Here is a 12,212-nt window from a genome sequence, read left to right as displayed (position 1 = left end):
TTAGGCATGGACCGACTCGCGGGTTACATTGGCATGGGTCTCGTCCGAACCTGGCCGTTGGCTACCTTTTGTGGCAAATCAAGTTGCAAAAATCCAAGAAGCCGTTCCAGGTATTCAATGGAATTATGTTGCTGGGAAAGAAAATCCTGCAGACTGTGGGACCAGAGGTTTTATTCCATCAGAATTCCTACGATGTGAGTTATGGATGAAGGGACCGCAGTGGTTAAACGAATCCCTAATTCATGTACAGCAAAATTCAAGTGTAGAATTAGAGGGTGAAGTTATGTGGAAGGAATTGGAAAAGAGTTTCAGTTCAAATGTTTCCAAATTTGAAGAGCCTAGTGTGTTTTCAAGATTTTCATCATGGTTAAAGTTATGTCGAGTGTTAGCGTGGTGTTTAAGATTCAGAAATAATTGTAGTAAGTTACCTACAGAGCATATAAAGGGTTATTTATCTACTGAAGAATTCTGTGAAGTTACTTCTATGATTGTTAGGATTGTGCAAAGAGCCGAATTTCCAGAAGAATTATTCTGTTTAGAATCTGGTAAACCCTTGAAGACATCAAGTAAATTACTGCCTTTAAGTCCTTTCTTGGATTCCGCGGAAGTAATGCGTGTAGGCGGAAGGCTCAGAAACTCTACAGTTTCAAATAATCAGAAACATCCTATGATTTTACCTAAGAATCACAATATTACGCGTTTAATTATTAAGCATTATCATGACACGTATCTTCAAGCAGGTATATAGCTACTCACTTCTGTCATACGACATAGATTTTGGATTGTGAATGCTAGAGATATTATAAGAAAGTGTATAAACCAATGTGTTATCTGCCGTAGAGTTAGAGAGCAAACTGCAACTCAGCTAATGGCAGATTTACCCGCTTCAAGAGTTACTCAAAGTAGAGCTTTTTCTCGTGTAGGGATTGATTTTAGCAGGACCATTTAATGTTAAATATCGTCCTGGTAGAGGAGTCAAAATCTTTAAGTGTTACGTATGTCTATTTATTTGTTTTACTACAAGAGCAATACACTTAGAATTAGTTAGAGATCTTTCAACAAAGTCATTCCTCGCGACACTTAAGCGGTTTATAGCTCGTAGAGGCAAACCGTGTGAAATTCACAGTGATTGTGCAACGAATTTTATAGGAGCTAATAAAGACTTAAGGAAAGCCTTTTCTACTGTTCAACGTGATGAACAGCTACAGGGTTATATTTCTTCAGAAGATATTAAATGGTTATTTAATCCTCCCTCTGCCCCTCATTTTGGAGGGCTTTGAGAAGCGGGTATCAAGGTCTATGAAACATCACTTAAAAAGATGTTTAGGAACACTTATTTTAACATACGAGGAATTTTTGACATTAATAACCCAAATTGAATCCTGTCTTAATTCTAGGCCTTTGGTACCAGCTTCAAGTGATTGTAGCGACTTGGAGGCGATAACACCAGGACACTTTTTAACCGGAGCGGCTTTAAGCGCTATTCCAGAATCTAACCAAATTCAAGAAACCATGAGCTGCAGTGACCATTGGAGGAACGTACAAAGGTTATTTCAACATTTCTGGAATCGATGGAGCAGTGAGTATTTATCTAGATTGCAGCAGAGACCCAAGTGGTGCACGTTACAACAAGATCTGAAGATTGGAGATATGGTCTTATTAAGAACGAAAATCTACCTCCGCTACGTTGGAAATTAGGTAGAATTATTAAAGTGTATCCTGGTCTGGATGAGAAAGTTCGAGTGGTGAGTTTACGCACGTCTAACGGTGAAATAAAACGACCTATAGCAAAGCTATGCGCTTCGCCATTTAATTCCTGATTTAGAGACTTTAATTTTTATTTTTCAGGTTTATGCAGTTCAACAGTTTAAATTTATTGTTTGAACCCCCTTGGGACTTCAAGGCTGGGGGTATGTTCGATGTTATGCAAATTGTATTTCTTTCTTTGTACCGAGGAGCGGCGCAGACGCAAATTTGTTAGGTTTTTAAAGCTCGCGTTTAGAGCTTTGAGGTTGCTGTGAATTACTGGAGTTTCAACTAAGCAGAGGTTCTTCTGAGTTTGTGTTGGTAAGCCGCCACTGAAGTCGGTGTTTGTGTGCTCTTCGCCGTTCCTCAACTAACTTACTGTTTGAAAGTCAATAAAGAAGTTTCGGTCAACGTTAGCAGGCTAATGAAATTTTTCATTTTAACCAAAGCCAGGCATTGTAGAAATAAAATAGGACATATATACACTTAATATTTCTAATTATTATTAGAAATACACACATGCAAATCCTATTTCTAAATGCACACTAAGAAAATTGCATTATACGGTTCAAATAAACTAAAAAAATTGCTTACTATTTTATTGAAAAAAATCTTTAATGGATACTTGTTTTAATATCAGTTTATTACCTTCCATAATTTTTTTCAATTTTTTTTTGCACCATTGCAAAATCTTTGTAGCCTATTTTTTACAAGAAAATTAGAAATCTTTTAACAATATTTATTGCAGTTACTGCATCTTTATACATTGGCACCTGATCCAGTTCATCATCACTTTTATCAGCACACTCTGGACAGCTTGAATTTTTTATTTCGGAAACAATATGCACCACTGAAATTTCTCCAGAGTTCACGATTACTTCAGCGTCCATGAATACATATTCATTCAAATCAAATTTGAAATTCCATTTTATAATTCACAGCCCAAGTCAGATAAAGGGATATCATCTTCACTCTCACTCTCTTTGAACAATTTACTTTGAAAGCTGCTGAAGAAACTGGCTATAGTTTTGGTGGAAATCATGCTCCAACTTTTCGCTCTGTAGAAAATTGTATTAAGCACAACAATGAAAGAGGAGGATTTGCCATGAAAAGCAGTTATACAATCCCTCATAAGAAGTTGTCTATAGTTTAATTTAAAATTATGAATAACCCCTTACTCCATAGGTTGCAATAAGCTAGTCACATTTGATGGTAGATAGACCTTACCATCAGATGTTACAGTTAGCATCATTAGCTAACTGGCAAAATTTTTAAATCCTTAAAACATCAGGAGGGGGGATTTTCCTATAATTATAGCTTTCAACTCCAATTGCCATCCATGTTGGATCACATCAAACCAGTCTTTCTTTACTCTTTTTCCACCAGTGAACTTTTTCTTCTTAAAAAAGTTTGATTGGGCAAGATTTTGTAAAACAATTCACATTAAAAATATCATTTTGACCATTTTGTTCGAATACTTCTTCTGTCACTGTGTTTGTACAAATGAAAGTTGTTTTCAACATGGCAAAAGAATAATTAAGCAAGATATTCCTCAATATATTTGAGAAATTATGCATGTAACAATTTAATCTATGCCAGGTATATTGTGTCAGTAAACTGCAATGTAACAGATACAAAGTAACTTCCAGTAAAATTGCACTAAATGTGATTTCAGTAACATCAAGCCTTTGCCAATACATCAACCAGAAGCCATTATTTCCTAGTGCTTGATCCTATAATTTCCTAGTGCTTGATCGTCAGGTTCCTGAAGAATGTTTGTATAGTAGGTCATAATCCTCCTCTGGGAGTTGAAGGATAAAAGCAACAGGCATGCAAACCTTATGATTAGCTTGCATTGCTTTAAGATATTTGAAGTGTTAATAGCCACAGAAGATAAATTTATTTTGCATGTGAATACTGAATGAAATAGTGGTTCCATCAGATAAAAGTTACATCAGAAAAATTCATAATAGAATATTTTTATATGCTTGGTTTAAATTTTTTTTAAATTTATCCTGCAAAATAATTATTTCATTAAAAAAAAATAGCAACTCAAATACAGTAAGTAAATAAGTCATTTCTCTTAACATTGTTAGACTATTTCATTAATTGTTATAATTTGCAGTTTTAGGATTTTTTTTAAAAATTTCAGTGATAATACTTTAAATGATGTAACTTATTAATTACATGACATTCTTTCAGCTATGTAATTTATATTTCCTCTACTCATTTCGCTTTTGGGGATAAAATTTTTAATTTGCTATCAACAGGTACTGCACTTGTTTGCGCATATCTTTCATATACCATATTTCCCTCCCCCCTTTTTAACTAATTTTATCGTCCAGAAATTGAGAGGGAAAAATTTATGAGTAATTTAATTTCTAAAGAATGTGGTTACTGTAAAAACTTAAAAAATGGAAAGTAGTCATAGATAACTACTGCTAAGTATCACAATAATTATTTAGTTAAAAGAAATCGACATGCACAGTAATATTAACATTACAATATCTAATGGACATTGAGTAGACATCTGGCCTATTTATTCTAGGCAGATAGCCCTTGAATGCATTGTATAATCAATTAATCAAACAAATCTAAGCCAACAGGATTAGGGTTGACCCCCGGAAGGGGTGATGAAATTTTAAAGGGGGTCAATGATAATCAAGATGTCGATAGCCTCTACTATGACTGACAATTGATCGGCATAATCAAGATCACATTGATTACAAAAATTTATTAATAAAAATGCATAGTTAATTGTTTATTGATATAAATTATATCCTGTAAGATATCACATAAAATAAATATAACAGAAAAAATACACTAAAAAATTTTAATTTTATTTTGCTTCCAAAATCTTAAAAATTTGAATGTGCCACCATAGCTCACAGAACCGCTGAACTGCGATATAGCTGATCTTGATATGATACAAGAACAGCTGATTGCTCTGAAGAAGAATGATAAAGTACAAATCTTATTAGAAACACATGGATACACTATATTTTGGAATTTATCATCCAAGCAAAATAGCCCAAAATAAAAGTTATTACTGAACCAACATTATTGATCTTTTCCTCTTCTTACCTAGTAGATGCAGTCTTTAGTTAAATCAGTAATATGGGAAACAAGAAAAAGGTTCAATATTTTTGAATGAGGTGATTTAAGAATTAAGCAATTTTATGCCAAATATTAATACTTGCATCAATAACATCAAGTGCAACCATCACATTAATTAAAACCGAATTTTTATGCAGTTAGAATGGATTTCATTCTGAAAATTTTATATTTGCAAAACCAAATAATAATACAAAAAAGTGAAAAAAGATAAATCTAATAAACCATTTTTTTCAAAATGTTTTATATATATTTTTAGTGTAATCATTATTTTTAAGTTATTTATGTGCAATTATTTGTATTATGATTGCACTGTATGCTGAATATACAGAGAAAAGCTTAAGAAGATCGATGAAGAAACTTTTTAAAAGGGGTCAATTCAAGAAAATGGTTGGAAATCCCTATTCTAAAGCAAAGGTGAGTCAGAATTTTTCTGGAGCCTTTACACAAAATATTTCTAACTTGTTTAGATATTCAGCATCAATAAATATGCTGTGAAACAAATGGAAAGCAGCATCCAGTAAAATATTTGGACTAAATGTAGTGATTTTAGCATAAATCAACTTTGGTGCAAAAGATGTTTGCATTAAATCACATGTGAATACAATTTTAATGTTTTATCATGTGGGTCGAACTTACCTTCTAAATATACTTCACGTTTAAACATACCAGCTGCTAAGGGCACACTGGAAGGGAAAAAAAAGAAAAAAATGCAAAGAATTCAAATATTCTACCAAATACTTCAAGATTCATTATAAATTCTATAGAACTTTCATATTTTTGAAAAAGTACTGACGTTTTGTAGTAAGAAACACCTAAAATTTGTTATTATACATACTTGTCCCTTCCTGGCTTCAGAGTGACATTAAAAACACCAAAAACAGGTTTGTGATCAGAAGTCAGTATACTTGATACTGCATTGTAATGAACACAATAGATCGATGACTTTTCTCTGCACCGGTATAAAATGCGGTCCTAAAGGATTTAAAAGATTCCATTAAATGTACCAAATTTCAATATTAAAGATCAGATAAATAAACTAATTACCTTTTATGGGGTGTTCAAAACATTGATTTAAGACTTTTCCTTAAATATCGATTATAATTTCCTTAAATATTGACATTATTCTCTTCCAATTATAAAAATTCATCTCAGTACTGTAATCAAAAAGTTCTACAAATATAAAATCTGATTTTTTTTACTGTAATCTTTGCATGGCAAAAATCCTAAATCTTTTCTAAAAGACAAAATGCACCAAATAATTTTTTCTACAAAGATATACACATCAACATGATACTTCCAACGTGAAAACATACTGTTACGAAGTTTTTATATATGTAAATAATATTATTGAAATTATTTGTGAAATTGTAATATTTTTTGTATAATGTAACATGAAATGCTTGAGACAAATCTCAGCCAGAAAAATAAAAATACAGGGCCAAGTCTATTTAACATTGAGGTAAATGGTTATCTTGCTAAATTCTTCAGATATCACCAAGCTGGCTATGGTTTTGGTGACTATTTGGGGATATTTGGGTCTGGTTACTGTATAACTGTGATTCATATTGTAATTAAATAACTGTAATTGATCCCTATATGTGACTGTAACCATATACGGCCCTTATATGCAACTTTAACCGTATATGACTTTCAGCAATTCGAGAAATGGAAGGCATTGGAGATTATAGTAGCATACAGCTGCTGATGCCAACACAATATTTATTGAAAGCTCCAGCAGTCTCTGTTTATAGTAACCAGCCTGTCTACCATTCTAGACCTTTATTAGAATAACTGCCATTCAAAAGTATCATCTGTGTGTATTACACAGCTGGCCATTAAAACTGCAACACCATGAAGAAAAGCAAATACAAAAAGATATTTATTGCACATAAACAGTACGGCATGAAGACAAAATGATTAAATTTGTAAGCATTTTGGAGGTTTACAGGGGTGTGTGAAATTAGTAGAAACAGCTGCCACCCCTGGTAGCTAAAACAGCCCTTACCTCATTAGGCATGGAGTCAAACTGGGCTTGGATGACAGAGATGGGCAACTCATTCCATGCTGCTTCAAGTCTATGTCACACTTCATCAACTGTATTAGCTGGAGAAGGGTGGCGGGTCAGTCTCTCAGCAACCCATGACCAGATGTTTTCAATGGGTGGCAGATCTGGAGACCATGCAGGCCAGGGCAGCAACTGAATACCATGTGTATTGAATAAGGTCAGGACACGACGTGCAACATGTGGTCTTGCATTATCTTGTTAGAACATGGCATTTGGGGGCCTCGAATATAGGACACAACCACTGGACGTAAGATGTCAGAAATGTTCCCATCTGCATTCAAATTACCATTGATTCAAACTAGAGATGTGCGTGTCATGTACCCAATGGCCGCCCAAAACATCACACCGGTGCAAGGCCCCTATGCTGATATCGAATACAAGCAGGCGACGTGTGGTCTCCTCAGACACATATACGGCCACCAGAATACTGCACTTAGAACTGGAACTCATTTAAATATCCAACATTGTGACACTTCTGTACCCAGCTTTGCCATTTGGCACACCAGAATCCCCATCTCTCTTTATGCTGCATTGTCAAGGAAAGACAAAGTAATGGTCACCCTGCTGATAGTCCACACTGCTGCAAACATCGACGCACCTTACGAGCTGACATTGGGTGTGCTGCAAACATGCCCACTTCCTGACTAATGGTCCATGATGTGGTTGTATGGCTTTGCAGAGCTGAGCTCAACATGTCTGTCCTCTCATCTGACAATATGCGAGTCCTCTCTGGCATTAGCCATGGGAGGGTACTGAGATCCTGCATGCCTGTATGACCCTCAGCAACCCATTGATTCTATATTCGCATGACTGTGGGTGGATGACAACCAGTGCAAGAGGCGATATCACAGAACTATAATCCGCACTCTCAACAGGCAACAATCCTGCCTCTATGGAATTCCAACACTTGCTGGTAAGCATTTATTCTTATTATTAGAGGCATAACACGATATTCTGACCAAACAAACAAAACCTTACAAACCTTACTAAGCACTTTCAGAATGAGAAATCCACTACACAACTTTTCCTTTATGAAGTGCTTCAGATATCGTTTCTCCTTCCTGTGTTGTCTACATGCGCTGAAATACTAATCATCTGCATATCCCAACTTCTTCTTCCTTTCGTGCGATTTTGACGTTCGTCAGATCATTCCATCCTGGTGCTGCAATTTTAATGGACAGTAGTGTATATAATAATGGACAGTATGTAAGTTTTCCATGTAATTTTCAGTGTGAGAAATTTATATAAATTTTGCACAATATCAAGGTGCCTAAATTGATAAAAAATTTACCTAAATACATTAAGTACAGAAACTGCTCTTTCTTTTAAAAGCGTGTGTGTGGAGGCTAGCCTTTCATTATAAGAACAGAAGTCTTAGACATAGACATTAAAGAAAAATAAAGTACATAAACATCAAATCTTTATCACACATTTGAGAAATCATTTCCTTTAAAACTGTTATTTAGAACGATAAATCCTCAATTTTTATGTAATTATATAGATTATCTCAAAAATAATGAAAATTGTAGAATATTCAAACATATCTCACAGTATAAGATGGCACTCTTTGTTTTGTAGAATCAAATCTACTTGTTCCAACATCAAATTTGTAAGAAGGATTAAAATTGACTATGCCTTCCTTAAAACCATGGAATGCAGAACCTATAAATATGAGAACAAAGTGTAATTAAATTAAAAAAAATAATAATGTTAAAAGAAATCACATAAAAAAGAAAAATGATTTTTCACTTTTACTAGATTAGCTTTCATAGTATCATGAAATTTATTAACTCCCATTAAAAAGAAGAAGACCTGAATTTTGCAATATAATAACTTTAATATATCTGAAATAAAGCAGAATATAACAGGCATTCTCAATTATGTTTTCAGTTATATACCCTTCATTTTTGTGTTTGCAAATGCTCTCAACATAAATAAAGAGACCATTCTTCCAAAGTTTTAATATATTAATTATAGTTTATAGCTTTATTATAAAGTTTAAAAAAACTTTTAAAAATAAGTACATGTATAAAAAATATAAAAAGGGCAGTAAATAACCTTGGAACATTTCTCAGTTTACAAGCATCATGATAAGGTACATAAATTGCTTGCATAAATAAAAATTTTAGTTACTTAACAATAGATTTAAAAAGAAGAATTCCAATTACTATTTATGCCATTTTCCAATCTCAGCCCAGCAACAAATTCTATTTTGAGTAGCAATTCTATAAGATTTATTTTTAATGAATAAGTTAACTCTTACATTTAAAAATAATTAGCTCTTACATCATTTACTTATAAATTAAAATTTTTGAATATTATATTTGCAAACATTTTTTTTCAGTATATTGAAAATTTTAAAATCTTGAAGCAGTTTCTTTTTCAAAAATGATAAACTGAGATAAAAAATATAAAAATTCATATTTTAGTAGTATATTATGCATGATGCTTTTTTTTTTTTTTTTTTTTTTTTTTTTTGTTCATTTATTTACTTATTTTTTCCTACATCTTATTTTTATTTACTTTACAAAGTTCAAACTGCTTAATAGTTACAACAAATGCTATGTACAAAAATTAATCCATGAATACTGAACACCTAGAAAAACAATATTTTAAAATCTTTATAGTGGAAAATTTTTAACACTAATTAAGAGAGATTCTATGAAGCTATTTTTGGCTCTGTTTTTCAAAATTTCAATAGTCAAAATAATTATAAAGTGATTAGTTAATAACCTGTAACAGAGTATTTAAAGCATAGTGAATGCAGCAGCCCCTTGAGTTACACAAGCAATGTATTTCATAGCTTGAATTTTAAGCAGTCAAATTTATAAATTGTTTAAATATAATTTCTTGAAAAATTGCAATATTTATTATTATACATATTATTACTGTATATATATATGATTATGATGTATTATAATTTATTTACATATATGTATGTGTAAGTATTATTTTATACGTGAAATGTGGTGGAATTTATTTGATTATCATTTATAAAATTATGAGAAAATATAAAAGGGTATTAAAAAAATTGAAAAAACTATTTCAAAATTTAAGTCTTGTGCCTGTTAATTTGGCTCTATAATGGGAAAGTTAGTCTGTAGACACATGGTTGTCTCTGAAGGAATGCTACTGTCTTCTATCTCTTTCAGATGAATGCTTTTTAGACTGCTCTTGATATTGAATGCTGAGAGTAGAAGGTTATCCAAATTTGTATCTTGAAGTTGATGGATGCAGCATTTCACAAACTTATCTAAAGCAGATTGTGTATTCACATACCTTTTTGTCACTGTAGATAACAGCAAGACCTATGAGAATTTATATGGCTGCTACCATTCTTGAACTGCTCAGCGTTTTGATCCAACTACACTAATTTTGCTAGTGTTTATCAAATGAAAAGGCTTAGCTAGTTTCTTTGTAGCAAATTTTTTAATGTCTGGAATCGATGGTTTAATCAGCATATTATTTTTAGTTATTTTAAAGGAAAATAAAGAACACTAGCAGTGATAAACAAATAACTAAAGTACCATGCAAATATCATTGAAACCAAGAATTATAGGTCAAGAAAAGGTGGAATTATTTACACAGTGCTTATTTTTAGTTGGTAGTTTTTCGTTTTAATGCTTTTGTGCGCTTATAAAGGATCTTTCCATAAGAATGATATCGTTTTTAAATTTAAAAAAAAATATTTCAAATACTATTTTTATATTATTTTTAAGTGCAAATTAAGGCATTAGGCTTTGAATAAAATGTAATTTAAGTGTCAACCTTTACTTAGTGCACAACACCGAATTCAATTATAATCCAATTTTCGATGACTGTATGCAACAACTCATGCCTAATGCAGTGTTCAATGTTTATTCTTAATGCTTCAATTGTTCATGGTTTGTTAGCAGTGACCATTGATTTCAATAGTAGTAATGTAAAAGAATTAAATCTTAAATTCTGAAAGGCTAATTCATGGATGGCTAACCTGCAGCATGCAAGCCACAGTGTGACATGGCAGATATTTAACAGTGACATATGAAGACTTACTGAAAATTTTAAAAATTTGAAAAAAAAAATAATAATGTCGTCTTTAGGAACTTTGTCAAAATCCATAAAAACTCTACTCATATGCTAGTGAATGCACAGAAGAACCAGAAGGAGCACTGCTTGACACCAAGGATGCGGTAAAACAGCGTGGTCATGGAACAAACCAAATAAATGGTTTGAGTTGCCTTGCTATGGTTGTTCTTAAGAGAGAGCAAATGTGACACTCTGGGTGTCTCGCTCAGTTCATTTTTAACTGTGAAGCAAGCCACATTAAACGTTTTTAAAATTGTTTTTAGGTTTTGGTGTTAAGCATCGCTGTTTTAAAAATTTTATTTTCATTATGTCTATGAGTAAACTTTTGACACTGAAAAGAAAATATGAAAAGGATATTGCAATTTGTGATTTTAAACCTATCTGAAAAGAACAATTTTTGTTTACGCATCAAAATACTTTCAACCCTGCTTGTTTGATATGCAGAATTTGTGTAGCACTGTCAAAAACAAAATTTAACCTGACTGACATTTTAAATAACTGCATCTTGGTTTAAACAGCAAATATCTTGTCACATCACACTTGCAAATGAAATGTATCAATAAAATAATAATAAATAAAAAACTCTTTAGCTGGCCAACAATCTTTGTTCCAGAAGAGAAATGATGGATAGAAACTATGGTGAAGACTTCTTATGAACTTTCTCTGTTGTTAGTTCGCAAGAAAAAACCCTATTTTTAGAGGCATAGTAAAAATAGCCTTTTAATATATAAGGTATTTCTCCCGCCTTCCTAGCGTGCCTTCGCGGTCTAGTGGTTCTGCACACTGGGTCGGTATTGCAGAGGTCCGTGGTTCGATTCCCAGTGAAGGCGGTTGCTAATTTTGTATCTCTCCGGCTTCCAAAAAATCCGAATGTCTCTACACTGGTGGTCGAATTACACTGGTGTGCAAAACTTAAGCAACAGCAGGTTTTTTTGCCATAACTCCACGAGAAATCAACTGAGAGACATGAAATGCAGAAATGAAGGAGAATATTATGTATGTAAAGGATGACAAAAGCATCGGAGCTGAAAAAAGGATACAATGCATACGGTAGGGAATCAAACAAAAACAAGCTTTATTGAACACATAGTATCGTGACTCATGATTGTCTATCCAAGAGGAAGAACAACAAGCAGATGTCCTTAATATGGGATATGCCCTCCCCTCACTGCAATGGTTGCTTCGCACCATCTCCACATACTCAGAACCAGCTGGT

The 12,212-nt window shown here is 32.9% G+C and overlaps 1 protein-coding gene across 1 annotated transcript in view; it reads right to left on the bottom strand.

Moving 5' to 3' along the window:
* The window catches only part of INPP5E (Inositol-3-phosphate synthase), a 107,990-nt gene that overhangs the window by 21,411 nt on the left and 74,367 nt on the right, over positions 1 to 12,212 (bottom strand). The window contains exons 8-10 of the mRNA XM_085814467.1: positions 8,478 to 8,590; positions 5,699 to 5,835; positions 5,500 to 5,546 (exon numbers count right to left, since the gene is read on the bottom strand). Of these exons, the coding sequence (XP_085670593.1) occupies positions 5,500 to 5,546; positions 5,699 to 5,835; positions 8,478 to 8,590 (297 nt within the window). The remainder of the gene's footprint in view (positions 1 to 5,499; positions 5,547 to 5,698; positions 5,836 to 8,477; positions 8,591 to 12,212) is intronic.

The sequence above is a fragment of the Stegodyphus dumicola genome, chromosome 1 (assembly GCF_044657685.1).
Source record: "Stegodyphus dumicola isolate Sdum_Otavi_A_Nest chromosome 1, ASM4465768v1".
NCBI lineage: Eukaryota > Metazoa > Arthropoda > Arachnida > Araneae > Eresidae > Stegodyphus > Stegodyphus dumicola.
This window is presented reverse-complemented; position numbering and strand designations above follow the sequence as displayed.